The sequence below is a fragment of the Electrona antarctica genome, assembly GCF_951216825.1.
Source record: "Electrona antarctica genome assembly, chromosome: 12".
In the NCBI taxonomy this organism is placed as follows: Eukaryota; Metazoa; Chordata; class Actinopteri; order Myctophiformes; family Myctophidae; genus Electrona; species Electrona antarctica.
In genome coordinates, this window is record NC_136793.1 from 39,120,640 (window position 1) to 39,143,741 (window position 23,102).

General features: G+C 42.2%; 1 protein-coding gene across 1 annotated transcript in view; it reads left to right on the forward strand.

Annotated features, from left to right (window-relative positions):
- Positions 1–23,102, forward strand: part of galnt9 (polypeptide N-acetylgalactosaminyltransferase 9) — a gene marked incomplete at its 5' end in the record, with an annotated part of 114,033 nt that overhangs the window by 81,609 nt on the left and 9,322 nt on the right. The window contains 2 exons of the mRNA XM_079516512.1: positions 16,260–16,445; positions 21,215–21,352. Of these exons, the coding sequence (XP_079372638.1) occupies positions 16,260–16,445; positions 21,215–21,352 (324 nt within the window). The remainder of the gene's footprint in view (positions 1–16,259; positions 16,446–21,214; positions 21,353–23,102) is intronic.

Here is a 23,102-nt window from a genome sequence, read left to right on the forward strand (position 1 = left end):
ATCGGTGCAGTTTTAGGTAAAACATGTGAAAAGCTGCCTCATGGTGGCGCTATAACAGGCCGTTCTGGAAAATGTGGGGCAGAGGTTCATCGTTGGCATCCAGGGAGTGTGTGTGCAAAGTTTGGCATCGACCGGGTTAACGGTGCCGGAGATTAGCTGTACACAGATGGACAGAAGGACGGACACACACACACACGGACGGAGTGCAAAACATACTCTCTCCCCATGCCTTCGGCCTGGTGGAGACAACAACAACACTGTGAATACACACACAAATGTAGTTAAAAGAAAAAAAGAGATTTCTCCTGTCACCTTGGAAAGGGCAGCTATGTCATTAGGACCCGACATTAAGTCCCAACCATCTGTGGACACCAACCATTTGGACAGCTGCAAACTCACCACCACATACTGTACAGTACGCATCTAGTGAGCAGCAGATGATGGAGGGGGCCCGGGCTATACCTGGGCCTTTTCTAACAAACAGAGCCATTCCTGAAGATCGGTACAAATCTCAGGCTGCTGAGCAATTTGGCTATAGAAGTTCATCAGACTGCAACGATGGAAGCGGAGAGTTATTGGATAAATGCCATGATGAGGAATGCTAGTGGATCCTCTGCATGGGAGGGGTCATTCTAGCAGAAAACCTGGTCGTTTCCATAAATCAATTATTGACTTCTTGCTGTATGTAACTGTAATGTGAATTCCCTCTATTGGCCACTGTCTTACTGGCCTGGTGCATGACCAATTACATTTTTCCAGAATACTTTCCTTCATATAGCTGGAACATGGGAGGAGCTTTTCGTCAATTCACTCCTGTGTACAGGTAACAATAAGGGAGAACATCGGCTATTGATCAATCATTTGTCTTTTTCAATGCCTGCATTATTTAGTGGCTTGGATCAATCCACCGGGGCTTAATGGAGTGAGAGTTACTTACTCCTGGTTCAATACTATATGCCTTTCAGCTTGCAGCTCTGAAACTGATGATAGACAGGAAGAACAGATACAAATATGAAAACTGAGTGTTCAGAACAACTGGATATCTTCTCATTGCAAATTAAATTAGGTGTTGCATAGTTTTGTACTCTATCCATTCTCGGAGTGTTCGAAAGTTGTTTTTCCACATAAATCTACCATAGGCTTGCAATTCTAAAACACTGTGAATCTGCAGGCAATGTGCTTGGATAACTCAATCAGATACAGTATGCTTGTTGTTTGTTGTAGTGGCTTCAGATTGCGCTTTTGCAGGAATGTGCCATTGCATTTGGAAAGTGCAGTGATGGGTAGCACATTCCTTCGACTTTTTATCCAACTGAATTACTGTTGTATGACATGACTTCCTTAAGCTATACCGTTACCTCAAAGACAGGTTCCAGTGGTGATTGGGCCCAGAGGGACAACTACTGTAATTAGACAGACCTTGTCAGTGGACCTACTATCTGGCATGAATCATAAACTTAATTAAGGACCTCTTTCGAGTGTGACTGCATGTATTTCCCACCTAAGGTATCTTTAAACACACACTCGTGAGGTAATTAACATGATCTCAAATGGATTGTGCATTTTCCTTTTAAATGAATAGTAATTCACCATATTCACATGGCGCCAATCTTGCCATTAAGTTAACGAAATACCACCCCGTTGCCAGCCTACTATTTAAATGCAAAATGTCAAGACCGCCGTGTGAATATGGTCTATTTCGAAGCATCAGCCTCTCTCTCTCTCTCTCTCTCTCTCTCTCTCTCCCTCCCTCTCTCAGAGCATGAACACCAGGAAATAAACTTTTGACAAGGGCAAATAGTTTATTAGCTCGTTACAATTATTATATAATTGTTTTAATCTGTATGCTTAATTGGCACTGTAGATGTCTTAGTTTTATTTGGCAGAATCCAACAAAAGGGCCAAAAATGTGAGGACCTGCCGCGAGATGCACTGATTCAGCTGCAATTTCACAGGCCCTTCTGTTACAAGCAGCTTTTAGGAATATGGGGCACTATGATAGAATTGGCTCTCTGTGTCTTTCCATCTTGCCCTTTCTCCCTCTATATCTGTCTGTCAACACAACCCAGCTGGCTAACACTGGTGTTTAGATGGAGGCTGGCTCCTTGAGCCTAATCATTTGGAGTGTACGTGCTACAGATGGAGGGAGTAGCGGGGCAGCCTAACATCGCAGCACTGCCTTCTGCAAGAAATGAATCAAGCCAAAATCAAAACTTTTGTGGGAAAAGAACTGACACAAATTCTTATAAAATTATTGCTAGCATGAATTAAGAGAATATTCCTTTGTACTTGTCGCTGTTAGAAGGGCGGCAAGATCATGATATAGCAGACTGAAGCCCTTCGTTTTGTTTTTTTTTTTTTTTTTTACCTCTACTTGTTCACACAAGAATTTTGACTGACTTTAACTGACTGTAACTGTGAATGCTACAGAAATCTTAGCCAACTGTGAATGGTAAATGTTATTCACAGACTTGTGGAAAAGAATATCAATCAAAAGGGAAATGAGAATTAGTGTGAATGAAGGGACAATACACAGATAGTACACCTAGGTTTATAGTACAGCAAGGACATACTGTAGGTCTTTCTCTGTAATGTCAAAAAGATGGATGAAGGTAGACGTGCATGCACATCATCTATGCAGCTTGGATATTCCATGCTTTTAATGAGCATTTCTTGGTGTGCCATTGAAACAGAGTAGTTCTGCGTAGAGAAGTCCCTTGGGCACAAAAATAATCATTTATATTAAAATGAGGGAAGTGTTAAACTCCCCAGACACAAGTGAGCGCACACTCATTAGCTCAAGTGTGGCTACAACCAGCCTGTGGATGTGAAGCTATTCTTTATTTCTTTCTGCTAATTGTAGCTTCAAGTAAATCCTCTAGCTTGGGTTTGCTTAAAGATTTGTCCACCTTAGTTTGGAATAAGGATTTGGAATTCCCATGTAATCCACTGGGATCCACGCAGTTATTATCTTACAATGACAATGTGCAGATAATGTGCATCTGTGAAGCTCAATGTGTAAAACTTGCCAGGGTTAGACCTTGATCGAGCCTGTCTCTATTGTTTAGAATGGTTTTGGTCATGGTGGCAGTCTTGTGTCTCCTCCAGCAGTGTGTTTTTGAGGGTCTGGGTTTTAGGGGCCTTCTAAGTTGAAAAAGTCTCGACTTTAGCTGTGCCATATGCCACATCACCCTCTGGTTGAACGAAGAATCCAATCAATAGCAAAACATCGTGATCAGGGCCGAGATCAATTTAATATCAGTTGGTGAAGGTCAACATACATACAGTACAAAAATGTTGTATTGTATAGCAGCAAAGATGTTGTACTACTGTAAATACTGTAACATTCAACTATTTTAGTTGACTACCACATTGCACGGCACTCACTGAAGCAGTAGGCTACTACACTCCAAGAGAAGCTAAAGCAGCAAACCTGCACAACAAAACAGATCAACACTGAGGAGTTCTCTGCATGTAACTGAGGATTTATGTACAGTAATACTAGTAACTGCTAAAGGGATTTATGAAAGGGACACAGAACTATTTGTGGGTTTATTTTAGCTTTTTGATTGATTGATTGATTGATTGATTGATTGATTGATTGATTGATTGTGGGGGTTGTTTGAATAGGACCAGCACGTGCCGTTTTTTCCCCACAACATGCACTGCATAAACTTGAGGAAAATGACCAGTGGTGTAAAGTAACCAAGTACATTTACTCAAGTACTGTATAATGCTGAGGTATTTGTACTTTACTTGAGTATTTCCAATTTCCAATACTTTTACTTCAACTCCACTACATCTCAGAGCCAAAATGTTCTCCACTTTTGCTCCACTACAATTATTTGAAAACTTTAGTTACAGGTACAATAGTTACTTTGGAGATTTAAATTTTGATTAGAAAACATACATTGCCGACGATTAAAGTCAATTGACGCCTAATTTTGATACTGACGCTTACCGCCATTGCCGACAGCCTTCGGCAATTGCGCTTTTATGGCGCGTTCGATTGCTCGAGCCATAATGCTACTCACGTTAGCCGGTTAGCTAGCTGTGTTGTTAGCACAGCACTGGATCGCCCATCTTAGATCGTCGTCGCCATAATAATCCATTCTATCCATTTCTTTCAATCGCCTGTATCTCCTATTCCTTGTCCCAGATGGCATTTTGGTCAAAACAGCGTTTCTTTGACGGCACAGATATGACGATCTGGAGCTCTGCAGAGCTCCGGTCTGGCTTCAGATGGTAAACAAGGCCTGTCCGCTCCGTGTAGCTTCCGAGGTTATGACTACTGCTCATGGACCGGAAATGGCGGCTTTTCAAAATAAGAGCTCAAATAAAAAAAATGCTGGCGTGAATTAGATCCTAATTTTTCAATAAATGATAGCGGCCTAAGTGTTAACCACTTCAACCCTATATACATTTTGGCCATTTGAAACTAGCCGATCTTGTAGATTGGCTATTTTCAAAAGATTTTGTATACATTTTGAACTTGGGTGTACTCATATTGCCATTCTGCAATATGAGTACTTTTAACCGTAGTACTTTAAGTACATTTTGATGCCGAATGTCGATACTTTTGTACTTTTACTTGAGTACATTTTTAATACGGGACTTCTACCTGTAACGGAGTACATCTACATTGCAGTATTTACACTTTTACTTAAGTAAAACATTTTACTTAAGTACTTTTTCCACCACTGAAAATGACTAGCCAACCTTATCAAGACTACGGGAGATGTTCCTGATGGCATGCCAAGAAACCCAACAGTGATTAATGTGACCTTATTGAGAAATAGTGACCTTGACTTAGACTGCTTAATGGAGAATCATGTCTGCCATAACTATACCCATAGCATTGGCTACATCTTCATTGATTTGTGCATGTGTCAAGAGCATATGGGTCCATAATGCCAATTATCTGATGTGTGTGATGGCTCATATGAAGAAGCTGTTAGCTCAGCCATTGATTTTCATAGCAGTATGACAAAATGTCAAATGTGTTTGGGTGTGCATACATATGAGTAACCTTGCATGGACAGCGCATGAGCATGTTCATTGATATACTTTTACCAAATCAATGTTCAGAACAATGCATAATGTATTACAATAACTCTCATGAGGGCAGCACTAGACAGAGGCTAACCTGCATTTTGAATTTCTGCTTTATTTTTTGTTTGTTTGTATGTTTTCAGATGGACTTCTGCCATCTTCATTTCAAAGACAAACTAGAAAAAGGAGACCTGTGCCCTTCTGGGCACAGGTCTCCACCAGGAGGATAGGAGTGTGTGTGTGTGTGTGTGTGTGTGTGTGTGTGTGTGTGTGTGTGTGTGTGTGTGTGTGTGTGTGTGTGTGTGTGTGTGTGTGTGTGTGTGTGTGTGTGTGTGTGTGTGTGTGTGTGTGTGTGTGTGTGTGTGTGTGTGTGTGTGAGACGCGGCTTGGCCTGTTGTAGCGCCACCATGAGGCTGATTTACAAAACGGGTACAAAGCGGGCTACTCCTGAAAAGTTTAGAAGCCAATCGTAGCCAATGAGGGTGGATTATGAGAAATCAAAAAAACCCGTCTTGATCACATGACTATGAAGAGAATGTGTACCGATTTGCGTGAAATTTGGATAAAATCTGAAGGAGTAATATTACAAAATGTGTTTTACATATGTCGGCCTCCTGGTGGCGCTATAAAGAGCAGATGTGAAAAATTCCAGGCAAAGGTTTTTCCTTGGCCTCTAGGGAGTTGGCATACAAAGTTATCCACAGATCCGTGCAGTTAGAGGTAAAAACACTTTTCGGCCAGTTATAGCACCACCATGAGGCTGAGTTGAAAATGTTCATGTGGCATTTCCTCCTCGGCCTAGTGGGAATGTGCGTGCACAATTTCACGTAAATCACACGATGTGTTCATGATTTGCAGTATTTTGTTTGAAACTGAGCACTCCTGCGAACTTTGGAAGCCAATCTTAGCCAATCAGGATGGAGTCTGAGAAATCTGAAAGACCTGTTTCGTTGAATGGCGCTAAAGAGACTGTGTACCAATTTGCGTGATGTTTGGACAAAATCTGTAGGTGTACTGTCCAAAAACTTGTTTTGCACAAAGCGGCCTCCTGGTGGCGCTATAACAGGCCGTTCTGGAAATTTTGGGGCAGAGGTTCAAAATTGGGCATCGACCGGGTTAACGGTGCTGGAGATTAGCTGTTCACAGACGGAAGGACGGACGGACGGACACACACACGGACACACACACACACACACACACGGACACACGGACGGACGGACGGAGTGCAAAACATACTCTCTCCCCATGCCTTCGGCCTGGTGGAGACAATAATATCAGACAAGCTATACTTCATTGCCATTCAACATCACTAGCCACCATGACAAGTTTTGTATTTATTCGTGGGTGCTTTGCGGTCACTTCCCCAATCCCAAGTCTGTTGCCCTTGACGTCAGTCATGCATAGAGAACAGGCAATAAAAGCAGAGATAAACTCTGTGCGACCCCCTGGCGACAGATCCAGTGTCACTCAGACACATCTGAGGCCTCTCCCCTCTGTTCATTCCTGCAGGACATTGTTCCACCCTGTCTGTCAAATCACTCAGCAGCCTCGCAGAGTGAGGTGAAATATTAAGACCATGTGATGTGACCCTGGAGCAGCTCTCTCTCTCATCATCCAGGCCAGGGTCCCACAAGCCGCTTCTTTCCTTTCACCGCTGCCTCCTTTCTACCTTGACTGACAAAAGGACTCGATAGCTACTTTTTATTTTGGAAAGTACCACTAGGCAGGTGACGTGTGCTTAAGCATGACTCCTGTTGCTCAAAAGAGTGAGCATGACACCAATATTACCAGGATCAGGGGTTCCTAGGACAGTACTTCAGTGAAAAGCACATACGGCACAAATACATCCAGAGTTAATAGGTTCTACTCCCATTGGGACCACCCAAGCTGAAAATGTTTGCACTCACAGGTACTACAAGGCAGGCACAATGGATAAAAATGTGCCTCAATGATATGTTCATTGCAACTAGTGGAGCAGGATGCCCTTGGGGGACCTCAAGCTGTAAGAAGCTGCTCAGAGAGGTGAGGAGAAACCCTATTACTGCACTAATACTGACAGACTGGGGTGAATTTTTAAAGAGGGGCGGTGGAGGGACTTCCTGTAGACTGGCCCAGATCCAGCGACGGCTCGAGAATGTTTTGACTGGGGGTGCTATGGGGGTCCTGGCTATTTAGAGGGCGGGCTAATGCATCTTGGTTTACATCGAAGTCAGTCAATTGGGCTTGTTTGGAGGGGAGACTTAAGGGTGGGGGCTAAGCCTCCACCAGAGGGGGCTAAAGCCCCCCCTTGCCCGCCTGGAGCTGTCCCTGCACAGATCATATGCTGTACTTTACAGTGAGCAGGGAGATAGGTCGGTGCATGCGACTCAGTTGACATGTGCTGAATAGTACTGCAGTGCTGAATAGCTCAATAATGAATGAATTCATTCATTCATTAATGTGAAGAACTCAGGTTGACGTCGGAACTTGATTGTTTAGGTTATTGTGTTGTGTTTTTTGTACACTTTGTGGGCCAATCTTGTGTGGTTTTTTTGGTTACTTTTACTGGTCAGACTTTTGAACTCCCATATGTGTCCCTCTGGGGATTGTATTCAGATTTAGGTCATACGATCATTTGCATTGCTATGTGCACAACATGTTACCAATAAGTCTCACAGCAGTGATACAGGCCAAAATGTGCCTTTCCATTCACAGATCCCTACTGACTGAATGACTGTAAGTCAGCCTCGGTATTGATTATTACTGTGTTAACTAATTGAAGCCTGTTTACCTCTGTTAACAGCACTTTGTGCTTTCTTTACAGCTCATGTTTTCTGCAGTCGACGTGGAGCATATCACCCAAATGGCCCTGTTCCCAATTAAGTAACTGTGTACAGTGGCAATCAAATTAAATTAGCAATTACATTACCAGTACATCAAAGTGAATGCTCTCTTATTAAGTGCTTGCCTTTTAATGATGTGCTCTGCAGTTTTATCTGGGGTCAAAGCCAAATGGGCTTTTCTAAAAATATATACCACCAATGACCTACAGTGCAGGATGTCAAAAGAGTAAGTTATTATTTGGTATTTAGACTTTATGATGTGCCTTTGATGCTAATGCAGTGCATGTGGTGCTCAACTGTTGCCCGTCAAGTGGCTTTTATTTCCTATGCAAGCCCATTTCCACCAATGTGATGCAAAAATACATTTTATCGAAATAATGACATAGTATCTCAAAATAATGAGACATGTCTCAAAAGAACGAGTTAGTGTCTCAAAAATGAGATAACTCAAAAATAGTGACTTAGTGGGAAATTCTTTATTTTTTCATACAAAGTCATCATTTTTACATACTAGGCCATTATTTTGAGAAAGTTTCTCATTATTTTTGAGATATGTGTAATTATTTTGAGATAGTTATGTCATTGTGCGTGTGTGTGTGCGTGCGTGAGAGTGTGTGTGTTAATCTCGCAAAACAATCAGTCCCCGTTTGTGCAATCATGTCCAATCATGCCCCGTTTGCAGTGCATGCTGTGCCAGTAGGCCAAGAAAGACTCTCCCTAGATATGTTTTTCCAAACTATCAATGATAACTATGTTTTTTATTTTTATTTTATGAATGCATTACCACATACTGTACCTACATTTCTTTTTCTAGGGATGATTTGGCTACAAATACAGTACAGGTGTGTGTATGTTACTAGACAGCTGGAGAGATGAGGGGACCTCTGTTACTGAGTGAGCAAACAATGATTGCTATCGGAATATAGATTTTCTTTCTTTTTTATTTCCAAAAACAAATCACTTGCTGTATACCCCCTATATAGAAGAGGCACAGGTCTTGGCAGAATAAAAGACTGACATCACAATAAAGAAAATGTTTTTTATACAATAAAATGTTTCAACTGAAAACCTTTCTTCAAAACCACAATGAAAGATATCACAGACCCTTGCTTAAGTGAAGTAACTGATAGTTTAACTCAGCATACTCAATATAAAACGTGATGTCAGTTTGTGAATGCCACTTCATTTTGCAGTGACTGGTTTAATTAATACAGAACAAACATGCTGTAATGTGACTTGTCAGCTTAGATAATTGCACCTTCAGATCAATGATTTACCATGCGAGTGTACAAGGCGGGAGAGACACAGCGGTAAAGGTGCTGTCAGCAGGGAGTCAATGTGTTTTCCAGCAGAAGGAGTATCAGGAGCAATCATTGCATTATCATGATGTCTTTTGTGCCCAGAAAAAAAGGACATCAGCCATTTGGTCTGATTTGTTTTGCTAATAGCTTGGCGGGCTGGAACCACACTGTGCGTGCGTGCGTGCGTGCGTGCGTGCGTGCGTGCGTGCGTGCGTGTGCATGGAGTAGAGTGATAAGATAACTCTGGAGCGTGACATGCACGGTGTGAAGCCAGTATTGTGCTGCATGCCACCTGTTTCTCCTTCCAAATCTCCAGCTAATGCCTTGTGGTTTCGGAGAAAGGTCGGATCAGAGTTCATGAATGTTCAAATGTGGGTTTTCCACAGACACCGTGTTCCAGGATGTTGGCTGTATTGTCAGTAAACTTAATTTAGCAACTACCGGTATATGGTTCTCTTCTCTTCCCTCCTTATTAAGTGCCACTTGCCCCATTTCCTCCTTATACTGTGAAGAGCTCCTTTTTCTATACAATTTGCAACGAGGAGCGTCTTCTCCATCCAGGAGGCGCATGCTTACACATCATACACATCCTGCAGGCTAATGTGGTACTGTATTTGGTGGAATGATGTTCTTTTGCTCGGTTTGCTTTCTCTCTATCCCTTTATATATTTCTCTCTCTCTCTCTCTCTCTCTCTCGCTCTCTCTCTCTCTCTCTCTCTCTCTCTCTCTCTCTCTCTCTCTCTCACACACATGCGTGCATGTGCATGTATTACACCGAGCCACTCACATCCTCACACTTGGTATCACTGCCGATCAACAGCAAACAGCATAAGATGAAAGCCACACATAGATGACTTACAGTACTTACACACAGACTCTTAAAGTCTGTTCTGCTCCCTGATGTAAACAGGTTTTAGCACATCAGACAGTACAGCAGCAAACTGACCCTTATGCCCCTGTTTTTAATGAGGAGTAAATGGATGCATTATTTTAATATAGAGAATAGTTTGCTCATTTTGGATAAAGGTAAGCCTACATTCATAATGTCATCTGTTAAAGCTGGTTGCTTTGTGACCTTGTGAGAGAGAGAGACCCCTTGGCCCTTACTTGTAATAATATGTTTTTTTATTATAGTGCCATGGTTGGGATGTGCCAATCCTTTTCAGGGAATTAGGATTTATACAGTACCAGCCTGAGGGGAAGTGAAGTGATACTGCACCTGAACTGCATGGCCGGCGGGCGCTGAGTTGTCTCTGTGTTCTGCCAATGGAATTGTGTTGAATTTGGTTTCTCGCGCTGTTGCAACAGAGGAAGGTGATTCATGAGGAAAGGATTGAATGCAGGAATTACTGCTCATGGCAAACAAGACATGTTACTGTGCCAAACTTGCAAACTTGTATACCGTAGTATTGCTTTAAAGATTGACATGGTGTTCAGTCAAAGAGCATTCCTGAAATGCTTGGTTTTGCTAGATACTGTGGGTTCTTTGTGTCTAGCAACCTGGCATCCATGCTTCTTCTATAATGTCATGCAGGGAAATTGTAGCTCACACAGACCCAGCTAGGTATCTGACCTTCTGGAAATGTGCATAGGGCAATTATTGATATTCAATCTGCTTTTAGTGCTTGGCTGCCTGCAATTACTCAATTATCTATAAAAGAAATTCACCTATATTCAAGGCCACATGCACCTTCGCACACAGATATGTGCACATACATGTATGCGTACACAATAAAGAGTATTGATTTTTAAACAAAGACCTGGATAATGAAACCCAAGAGATAACACATTGCCAAATGTATGTCTCAGCCATCAAGGCATAGGCCAATAGCTGAATTTACAAGAGGCTAGTTGTTTTCAACCCTGACACACATGTTTAGCATTGATAAGTACGTTATGGAGCATACTTATACTGTACAGTAGCCTGTACAGTATTGTAGCCTGTATGGCAAAACCTTTTGTTTCCCCACTCGATCCCATCCAGTGGTTTTGAAACGCATTTGTTGAAGCAAAAATGGAGGAAGTCTGATAACGCTTTCTACTAGGAATCTTAGAAGGTCACTGTGAATCATCAGTGGGGAATATGGGAGGTTGGTGGCTGAGGTTACTGTTAGCAAACAGCAGTACTCAATGACTGAATGAAATGACTCAAATTAAAAGCACTAAAATTCAAAGATCTGGTTGACCTAAAAACATGTACAAAGCAGAACACAAATCATTACCGGAAAACATCCAGAAGTTGTTCCAAAAGAGAGAAATGATCGGAATCAGATCGGGAGCCAATAAACGTGATCGGGACATCCCTACTATCAATGTTATATCCATTTATTACATGGCTTGGTTGAATGCTTGATTCTGATTGGTCAATCGCTTAATTCAGCAGTGAATTATGTGTCAATAATGACCACTCCGCTGTATAACAGACCGCTGCCTAATCAAACCCTCTGAGCACCAGCTGCGCGGCTGCGCCCCGCTTGATTTACTGCTGTTTCCAACATGACAGCCATGTAAACACACACACACACACACTAGTGACACACAATGTCATTTACAGCTAAACATTGCTCTTAAAAATGTTTTTGAAAAGATTTGAGCGAGAAATAGACGAAGCAGGACCCGAAAATGGATTCTATTTGATCAACTCACTTCCTTGTTTTCCGACAGTGCTGCAGCCCTGCAGCTGCACACACAGCCAGCGCAAACTTATGGAATACTTTTTTTGTTGTGTTTTGGGTCAATGTATTAATTTATGTTAGTTACCCATGTAATAAGCGGGATAATATCTGGCTAGGTGGTCATTGTCGGGATATAATTCACCTTCAGGGAGTGTAACTCCCTGTCGGTGAATTATCTCCCGACAATGACCACCTAGCCAGATATTATCCCTTACATCATGATATTAGACTGGATATTGTCTGTGATTTGGGATATTGTACTATTGTGATATGGCATAAACATGTTCTAAATATAAATATCTGGAAGAATCTGTATCGGCAGATGCTCAAAATCAAATGATCGGAATCGGATCGGAAGCAAAAAAACGTGATCGGGACATCCCTAGTCATTACTATTACTATGATTATACATTGTAGTGTATTCATATATTTAGTTGTATTATCTTATATCCTTGATTGTTTTTGTTTGTATTTTTTCTATTTCCGCTTTGTTATTAATTGTGAGTGTGTAAACACTAGGGCGGAAAGCCAAAAAATCTATCTGAAGATCATTATGATGTATTGAGATACACAAAGAAGAGTATAGGACATGATACGTTTTTCCCTAAACTTCTTCCTATACTCCTTTTTCGAACATAAACATAAACTAGAAAAAGTGCCCTTCTGGGCACATGTCTCCACCAGGAGAATAGGAGTGTGTGTGTGTGTGTGTGTGTGTGTGTGTGTGTGTGTGTGTGTGTGTGTGTGTGTGTGTGTGTGTGTGTGTGTGTGTGTGTGTGTGTGTGTGTGTGTGTGTGTGTGTGTGTGTGAGACACAGCTTGGCCTGTTGTAGCGCCACCATGAGGCTGATTTGAAAACTGTCAAGTGGCATTTCTTCCTCAGCCTAGTGGGAATATGCATGCACAGTTTCACCGAAATCGGACGCTGCGTTGAGTAGTTGTGGCGATTTGTACAAAGCGGGTACAAAGCGGGCTACTCCTGAAAAGTTTTGAAGCCAATCGTAGGCAATGAAGGTGGATTATGAGAAATCAAACAAACCCGTCTTGATCACATGACTATGGAGAGCACGTGTACCGATTTGCGTGAAATTTGGATAACATCTGAAGGAGTAATATTAGAAAATGTGTTTTACATATGTCGGCCTCCTGGTGGCGCTATAAAGAGCAGATGTGAAAAATTCCAGGCAAAGGTTTTTCCTTGGCCTCTAGGGAGTTGGCATACAAAGTTATCCACAAATCCATGCAGTTGGAGGTAAAAACACTTTTCGGCCAGTTATAGCGCCACCATGAGGCTGAGTTGAAAATGTTCACGTGGCATTTCTTCCTCGGCCTAGTGGGAATGTGCGTGCGCAATTTCACGGAAATCACACGATGTGTTCATGATTTGCAGCATTTTGTTTGAAACTAAGCACTCCTGCGAACTTTGGGAGCCAATTTTAGCCAATCAGGATGGAGTCTGAGAAATCTGAAAGACGCGTTTCGTTGAATGGCTCTAGAGAGACTGTGTACCAATTTGCGTGATGTTTGGACAAAATCTGTAGGTGTACTGTCCAAAAACTTGTTTTGCACAAAGCGGCCTCCTGGTGGCGCTATAACAGGCCGTTCTGGAAATTTTGGGGCAGAGGTTCATCGTTGGCATTCAGGGAGTGTGTGTGCAAAATGTGGCATCGCCCGGGTTAACAGTGCCGGAGATTAGTTGATCACAGACGGACACACGGACGGACGGACGGACACACGGACGGACGGACGGACGGAGTGCAAAACATACTCTCTCCCCATGCCTTCGGCCTGGTGGAGACAATTAACTATGTACAATATTCTTTGGCGCTATTTTTTTTTTAAATAATCTAATTTTCCTTTTATTTCCTTTGTCTTTCCTCACTTATATTTTAATATGTTCGGAATAAATAAATAAATAAAATTAAATGATGCAAAATCACACATTTCTACTTGAGCATTGTTGTAATCGATATACTATAATTTACCAAGTGTGTGTGTGTGTGTGTGTGTGTGTGTGTGTGTGTGTGTGTGTGTGTGTGTGTGTGTGTGTGTGTGTGTGTGTGTGTGTGTGTGTGTGTGTGCGTGTGTGTGCGCGCATGTGTGCCAGCCTGCCTGCCCTCTGTCCCGGGCATAACTCGACCAATCGGTCTCAAACTTGGCGTGTGTCTCAGACCCCGAGGTCATAAATCAGATACTGTACAAATGTAAACAAATACATAAATAAAGGGCACATTTCGTTACATTTGTATTCTCTCAACACCCAGGATTTTACAGTAACTGTAACATACCATGAAACTCACTTCACAAAATGCCACTAGTTACAATGGCATGCACTACAACACCACTGCATCACATTCTACTGGTGTGAATTCTCCATTTACATCATGTCATCACACCGTGTTGCCATTTGAAACAACACAGTACAAACAAAACACATACAGTATACCACACCACATACTTATCACACAATGAGACTGATTTGAATCCACAAGCTGTCCACCGTATGCCGTTTATCCTAATCCATGAGGAGGTATATTTACTTGTCGGTCGTTAAATAAACATGGCCGACACAGCAACGACTTCCCCCTTGCTCTTGACTTAATTGAGAGTCTGTGGTTTTGCAGCGCTTTCTTCCCACACATTAACGTCAAGCTTCGGGTACAGTTTTTAGGTTCAGAGAAATGTTAATTGTCAGAGCATCTGTTAGGCATTGTGGTGATTGTCATTGAGAGACCGCCGTTGGTGGAGATTCAGCAGTTAATTTGTAAGGCTGGGAGGATATTACCATATGCTGTCCTATTCTTATAGTTGTTCTGTTTGCCACTATAGGTGCTAAGCCTCTTTCACACAGTGTGGGATGTTTGCCAAATTTGCATACTCTACCTGTAATGTTTTTGCCCTCAGCTATTGCAACACAATTTTAAGGGTGTGGAAATATATTTTTAGAGAATGCAGAGAGAATCCACTCAATCAGCTGACGTCGTGCCTGCCACTATTTACAAACCTTCGGTATCAAACCTGTCACAGTCAGATCAGATGTCACACTGCCTCTGAGTCTAGAGTCAATCAATACCTTGGTGGATCTATTTTGGCCAAAATGGCAAGAGTATATTACTTCCCTTTTTACACTCTGGGGGTATTCCACACTTTCTCTACATGCATGTATCTCATTCAAATGTTTTTTTATTTCTATTTTGCAGTACTGCCGTTACTATACAGGTTGCATATAGAATAATGAACAGTCCACTAGTGTTGATAAATATTTTAACAAATCAGATGGAGACTGTAATAGTGACACAGGACTTATGCGTTTTTTTTGGTGTACTGACCACGAAGATTAAACCAAAATATGACTTCATACATATTACCCCAAAGGTTTAGGTGTTGTTTTAATGTACTGTAGTTTATTTCTTTTTTCTGGCTTGTCACTGAACGACTCTCAGGGGACACTCGTATTTACAGGCCATTGGTTTACAGAATCATTTGTCATGCGCTTTTTCACTCACTTCAGCAGAAAATAATGGGCTGTAACACCTAATTGCTGTATCAAGCAAATGTGTGCCGTGGTAAAGATAAACATAGGAGGGAGACTAAAAAGGGAAACACCTGACAATACAGAATAGTGACAGCGTTAAAGTGGAGTCTGCAGATTTTCTCTCTTCTTAATGTGTCAATCTGTTTGGTAGTGCAACCTTATTGCTGTGTGTGTGTAGTGTACGCAATAATATACAGTGGTCTTCTTCATACATTTATCCTGCGTCTATCAATGCTGAAGGTCTAAATAGTTCAGACGAAGAACAATCTAAGTCCATAATAATTATCCATAATGTATATAAATTATAGATAAGGGGTCAGAACACATAAAACCTTTCGGGGAGGGATCAGAATTAATTATGGTCTTATATAGTTATTTGTCTCAACTGTATGATGATGATGATGCATGCTATGTTTAGTCTGCTGTTCTGATACATGCTGCTGTACACCTGCTGGTGCTAACAGCACAACAACAAAAAGATGTGTCTAACAGAGTTCTGGGTAAAGATATCTCACCTGTCCACATGGCGCCTACTCTTCCGAAAGCAAATAACCAACATTGCTGTGAACTCATTTTCAGTTACAGTATGTGTGCAGTGTGATGCACTGTGCAAAGGTAACCTCGCATCACCAGGCTTTCCGGCCTGTTCCGGCCGCCTGATGACATAAAGTTATTTCAGCTCCGACCGAATCAGAAACCCGGAAACGGTATTGATCCCAGGCTAGTGCAAAGGAGAATCTCTGAGCGTTCTTCTCATTACGTCTCGAACATCTTTGTTCTTTAAACACTAGGTCAAGCAGTAACAGTCCATATTGGCTTGTCATTTGTGAGCTCAAGCTGAAACCTTGTGTTGTTTTTCTGTTTGTGTGGTGTAGGTGTGGCAGTGCGGGGGCAGTATGGAGGTCCTGCCGTGTGCCAGGGTGGCCCACATCGAGCGCACCAAGAAGCCATACAACAACGACATCGATTACTATGCAAAGCGAAATGCCCTGCGCGCTGCCGAGGTCTGGATGGACGAGTACAAGTCCCACGTCTACATGGCCTGGAACATTCCCATGAACGTAAGTTCTTCCATTTAGCGAAGATCTCTCCATTCCTTTCAATGCATGGCTTCTCAAAGTGGGGACCCAGGGGACCTTGAGTAAAATCAGTCGCCAACTAAATTTGTTAATGCATTAAATCAAAATCAGTTGAACCACTTTATCTGTTCTGTATACATCGGCCATCTATAGTCGATATAACAATAGCCGATCTACAAGCTCACAGCGCATTGCAAACTCTCTCTCCCTCCATTGATTTTTCCTTCCCTTACTGCAATCCCTACCTTCAATCCATCTCTACCTCCATCCATTCCTTGACTCTCTTTCTTCATCCCTTCATCCCTCTTTCTGTCTTGACATTACCTTCCCTCTCCCTCCTTCCCTGTCTTCTTTTCATTGCTCTCTCTCTGATTCACCTCCATCTGTGTTCTCACTTGTTCATTCAGACAAGCAACTCAGGACTCCAGTCAATAGGAATTGAGAATTCAGATTTCATCCGACTCAACCTTCAGACTGCATGGGGTGTAAAGCAGAGCAGAGTGGCAAGTTTGAAGTCTCCCGTGCAGATTGTGTCTCGAATGTACTAGAATTCGGCTCCCACCCACACTTAGTAGGCTTTGTGTTTTATATGCATCAGTCGAGAATAATTGGTTTCTAGGGATCATTGTCTGATGCCCCGCCAGATATAAATATATAGTATACTTTCCTTAATAAACAGAGTTTAACATTGAATACAAATTGCTTCTTGAACCGCATGCCAAATAGGAGGATTTTCAGTAAGGGACATGTGGCGTGAAAAGTCTTATAAAACCCCAGGATGATAAATACAGTAGGGGTTAATTATTCCAAAAACTAAGTTTCTGCCAATTTTAGAATTCATGAAAAAAGCCTGTGTCTAATAGAATTAGATAACCTTAAAATAGTCCAGCGATGCCATTGCATTATTTATTCTGCTACAAACTGTGGCAGTCGCTCCTTTGGTCCCACACATCTGTGAATACTTAGAAAAGCACTATATCAATCCCAGATAGTATTGTTATTAATAATAATTAGCTTTCATTATTGATCACAAAACAATCTTTGATTCCTCACTTTCAAAATGATTGTTTCCACGCCACCCAATGTTCTCTGAATGTCCCCCTTTGAGAAACACTTGAACAATGCTGTTGTTCTTTAACTTCTAGCCACTGAAGTGGAAGTGCACAGTCAAATCTTCAGTGTTCATTTAACTTTGATGCCCCTTTTTTGAGGCAGGTATTACCATACATATATCGACACACCAGGCCACGGACTCCGCTTCGCGTCTGTCTGTTTCAATATCAGAGGCGTGTGGTTATATTGGACAGCTCCCAGGTGTGAATGGAATTGTACTATAGTGTTTTACCAGAGGACAGTTGTACAACAGCATTTGTGCTGTTGGCAATTTTGTCAAATAAGAAGGGGTTAATATGGAGAATATGAAGAGCATACCCAAAAGGGGGAAATGAAAACATCGTAATGTCTAAAGTGTCACTGTGGCATCGGCCAGCTATATTCAGTCGCAGTACCATCACCATCTCTCGTCCAATGTAATTACAAACACAGCATCGGCCGCGCTAGCATGCTATTACCTCGGCTGTCCTGCAGTGCAGAGTTATTTGGTGTACAGTACAAAGAGCTAATGCTACCACTAATCTGTCTCCCATCTCCTCTCCTCCATGCACAAAATCATGGAGTCGTGTTATTGGTTTGCGGGCGCCTGCTGAGAACTCAATTATTGTGCGTGCGTGCGTGCGTGCGTGTGTGCGTGCGTGCGTGCGTGCGTGCGTGCGTGCGCATATGATGGTTGTGTCTGTGTTTGTGTGTGTGTAACAGGGTTTATGACTCTCCACATGGAGCAGCAGGTCCCCCCCCCCCCCCCCCTGAAATTGAATGCATTTGTTAGCAGTGTTACTCTGCGGTCATAAGCACCAGTGGACAATGGGTGAATAGCGTTCATTATTCACAGATGCTGAAAGGAGCGTTGGCAGCTGGCTGCACACTCTGACAGATAGAGGCGAAGAAAGAGATGAGAGGTATCTAGGTTGGAAATGCTGGGGCCATTAATGAAATGATGCGCCGTGTGCGTGCTTTTTCTTCACCCTGTGTCAGATTAACCTCCTTTGTACGTATAATTCTTTGTGATATCGGAGGACAGTAGCGATTCTCAACCTTTTTCATTTCAAGGACCCCCAGTTTGATATGCGTTAGGCCACGGACCTCCATTTTGTACAATTGTCATCACTGTGACCCCATACACAGTAATAGAGAGGGTTTTACATGCTCAAATTGTTTGATTTGTGTTTGGGTGTTGGCCTAAGAGAGCAGAATTGTTTCCCCCTTTCAATTCTATCTCAAAGAGATTTGTTTGCATCCTTACTTCTGCACACTGTAAAATTCTTAGTGTTAACTCTGAGAGTGTACAAATGGAACCAAATGTGGGTCTATTTGTACATTCTCAGTTACTGTAGTTACAGACCTTTAAGGGTCCATTTGGTTCCATTTGTACACTCACAATCCCATAAATAGCAAGGCTTTTGCACACCTACAGGCGACAGGTGCGTAATGTAAAGTTTTCAACTGCATTTGAAGATAGTGTGTAGGAGTTTTTTCCTTTTTCAGTACACTCACAAACCGATAGGGTCTATTTGGTTCCTGACTATCAATCATTTAGCTGGGAACCCGCTGGAACTCCCTCAAGACCCCTGGGGGTCACCGGGCTGCACTTTGACAACCTCTGGGAGGTTGAGGGGAGGCACGAGAGGAACAAACAGACGTGATTCAATCATAGATTATAAGGGAACATGTGGTGCCAGAGGCAAGTCTTAACTACTGCACCATTAATAGGCACTGTGTCTTTGCATTTCTGTATGCACATTAATGTATCTTTATGTCTCTCCACGGTATTGCCGCAAAGTGTTTATGTGCTGTGCATAAAGTATGTACAATATGTTTGCATATCAATGCACAAGTATATGAACATACAGTATGTGATAATTGTCTGTCTGTGTGTGTGTGTGTGTGTGTGCATGCACGTGTGCGTGCGTATGTGTATGTGTTGTCTTTTTGTTAAGAATTATTCATGGCCCAGCTACATGTTTGTGCGTGCGTGCGTGTGTATGTGCAAGCGCGAATAATTTGTGTATGCATGTGCAATACAATTTGTCTATAATCCATGTGTCTGTGTGAAAGCATGGCTCAACATGGCTCGGGGGGTGTGCGTCTGTGTGTGTGTGTGTGTGTGTGTGTGTGTGTGTGTGTGTGTGTGTGTGTGTGTGTGTGTGTGTGTGTGTGTGTGTGTGTGTGTGTGTGTGTGTGTGTGTGTGTGTGTGCGCGTGCGTGCGTGCGTGCGTGCGTGCGTGCGTGCGTGCGTGCGTGTGCATAAATGGGACTGCAATGCAAGTATGCATATGTATGTCACGGCTGGGCCACAGCGTTGCCAGGCAGTGAGGGCTATTAGGCATTCCCCTCCCATCAATCAGGGAAGGCTTCCTCCATATCGCCAACAGTGAGGCTGTGAGGGCTCATAATTAAGCAGCTGATTAGAATTTGCTCAGCACAAGGATCATGTGTAATGAAAGAACAATGAAGGTCCCACACGACAGACACATCTATCCATCTCTAAACCAAACACTATCAGCACTCTCAGCCCCCCCTCCCTCTCTCTATACCCGTCCCTTTCTCCTAAGCCTCTAAAGCCTTCCCGCCCACCCCTCCTTCTCTGCTACTCATCCTTCAGGGTCTTCCATTTTTCTAACAACTAGCATTGGTTAGTTTGAGTAAAGTTCCCAATGGCTAAGTAGGTTTACTTTTACATTTCATGGCAGTTTCCCCCCCCGGATTCTATTCTATTCTATTCTATTCTATTCTATTCTTCACTTAACATAACAAAGTGGATGACTTCCTTAGGGCATAGTTTGTTGATTACCTTTGACTCAATTATTTTTTTTTCTTTCAGTGGTATAAAAAAGTCTTAGAAGTTAAGATACCCTGTATGTATATGTTGGCGAGCCACAAGTTGTACCGACCCACAAGTTGTGAACCACTTCCTTAGGGCATGATCACACTGACACTGAGACGAATCACTACAGGCGCAGACGCTTCAGAATTGGCTCGGCAAACAGGTGCTGTGTCCACAGAAAGCATGTTTTAGCTACCAGTGCTGCCACTGTACTTGGCACTCTTGGTTAAATGCACTGTTATGTGACGAGCGCTGTGTGTGAGTATTACATGTTCATGCACTAAAACTGTCTAAAACTGCTAGACAAACGGGACGCACAATGCGAAGGGAGGAGGAGCCCATGCCACGCCAGACATAAGTAACCATTAGGAAAACGATGTTTGGCAAAACATTTTGTTGGTGACATATATATCGTTGCCTACGTGTTTCTAGTGTCTCGCTGTGATCGCCCCCCTATCCTAACCTAGTCAAAAACAACTAGTGTTGGGATGCCGCAATGACCATAATGCTGTGTGAGTTGTGAATAACTAATTTCAAATACAGCTCCTTTCATGTCTTGCATGCCTCTTCCCATTCATTAAGATTTCTGTTTATCATTGCTGCTACAAGGTCAAGGAACCAAAATCAAATCATTTTACTCTTGTCTACTTGTATATAAGATGTAACAATATGAATATTATATCACCACCTCTCTCCTGTCTCACTACTGTCTTACACTAAATGCTGCAAAGAGGCGCTACACTTTGTATTGTCACATGATAGATAACCTACTGGCTAAATAGGGATTTGCCTTTGCTGTTTTGCTTAACAGAACCCAGGGGTGGACTTCGGGGACGTGTCGGAGCGCGTGGCTCTCAGGAAGAGGCTGCAGTGTCAAAGCTTCCGGTGGTATCTGGAACATGTGTACCCAGAGATGAGAATCTACAATAACACCATCACGTATGGCGAGGTGAGATACTATAAATCCCTTTGCATTATGTGATGTAAAGTATGTACGGTCGGTTATAGGTATATCTAACTCACTATTTCGCATGAGCAACTACGGAGACACATATTAGAACGTTACGTGTATTGTAGAACATTAGAGGAAAGTACGTATATTGTACAGACACGTACCTTCGAGCATAACGCATCACCACACATCACTCACGGGGAAACAAACTGAGCTGTGCCATAGCAAAAGTAGGCTAAATAGACAACCTTTTCTATCCTCATCACTTCAACATTATTATGAATTCTATTCATAATTATATTATTCAATATTATTTAAGAATTACTTGAGTAGTCTATTCCCTCAATAGAGTACATTGAAAGATTGAACATTGTTGAAGAAAATGCCTTTATAATAGATAGGACACTAGGCTGACAGGAAATGGGGAGAGAGATGGCGAGTGGCACGCAGAAAAGGCTGTCGGGATCGGGACCCAAACCCGCGACATGCTGTCGGCTACATTGTAGCCTATAGGTGCCCGGAACGTTACGCCAGCAGTCTGGGCCTAACTACAGTATTTTCATCAGTGTGCAGTACTATACTGTAACAATATCTCTGGGATAAACATCAACCCAGATTATGTCATTTGAAATGTTAAAAGCGTTTTAAATAGCACAGCTCTATGTAATTGGTTGAAACAGAATCAGATCATATGAACTGTATGAAAATACGATGACAAAATTGGGGTTTTTAATTTTGCAAAAGCAATTATCATCATTATTATTATTATTTTTGAATGATTCTATCCAACAATATATCCGTATTGGTTTCTCCAGCAACACATAGATAGTACAGCAGACGGTCATGCAGACTTTTGACAAGCCCAGAGGCGTTTCTAGGAAATACATGTTGGGCAGGCAAGATGTGTTGTTGTCGTCGTTGTCCACCCACAATCAGAAGCACTCAAAGAGATATACCTGCCAGACAAGTACAAAGGCTGAATTCAGCCTTTGTACTGCATTCCAATGGGTGATTGAGGGTCGTGCTCTACGCGCAACGGCCAATCAGCTGCCCAATAATAGTTCTCAGGTCTGGTGTTTGTCCTCTCTTTTTTCTCAGTATATGGATTTTGGCCAGGCATAAATGGATTTGGACAGGCGGCCGCCTGTACTGGCCTTATTGTAGATACGCCACTGGACAAGCCCCATGTTATAGAAATGTTTCATGGCCGTCTGTTCAAGGTCCACAGACGCCCGTCTATTGTAGGTCTGTGCAGCTGTCACTTTGCGGACGTCTGTCCATGTAGTTTATTTGGTGAATAGGAATTGCAGGCTTATATGAACCCAGCTTTGCACAGAGAGATGCTTCTCAGAGGACCGGTGCCAGATGTAACTGCATTGTTAACTTATTTCCTCCCAAGATAACTTTACATCAAATAAAATAAAATAAATAAGGTATGATTTAATTTTTTAATTACAGAACGCAGTCATGCAGTTTTATGCTGTAATGGTTTGTGGTTTGTGATGGTTAATTCAAAATGGGGAATCGGGATTTAAAGAGCACCCGTGTGTACACATGCATATGCAGTTAATTTGATTCCACAGCTGAGTAAAATTAGCTGCAGAGAGCTTATTAATTCATGAGACACATCTTATTTTTGTATTATTTAAATGTTTTCCATACCAGACTTGTATTGAATTATTCGAAGGCTGTTTGTGGAAAAAAAAGCAGCAGCAGATATCTGCCTTGCTATGTATTACAACCATTT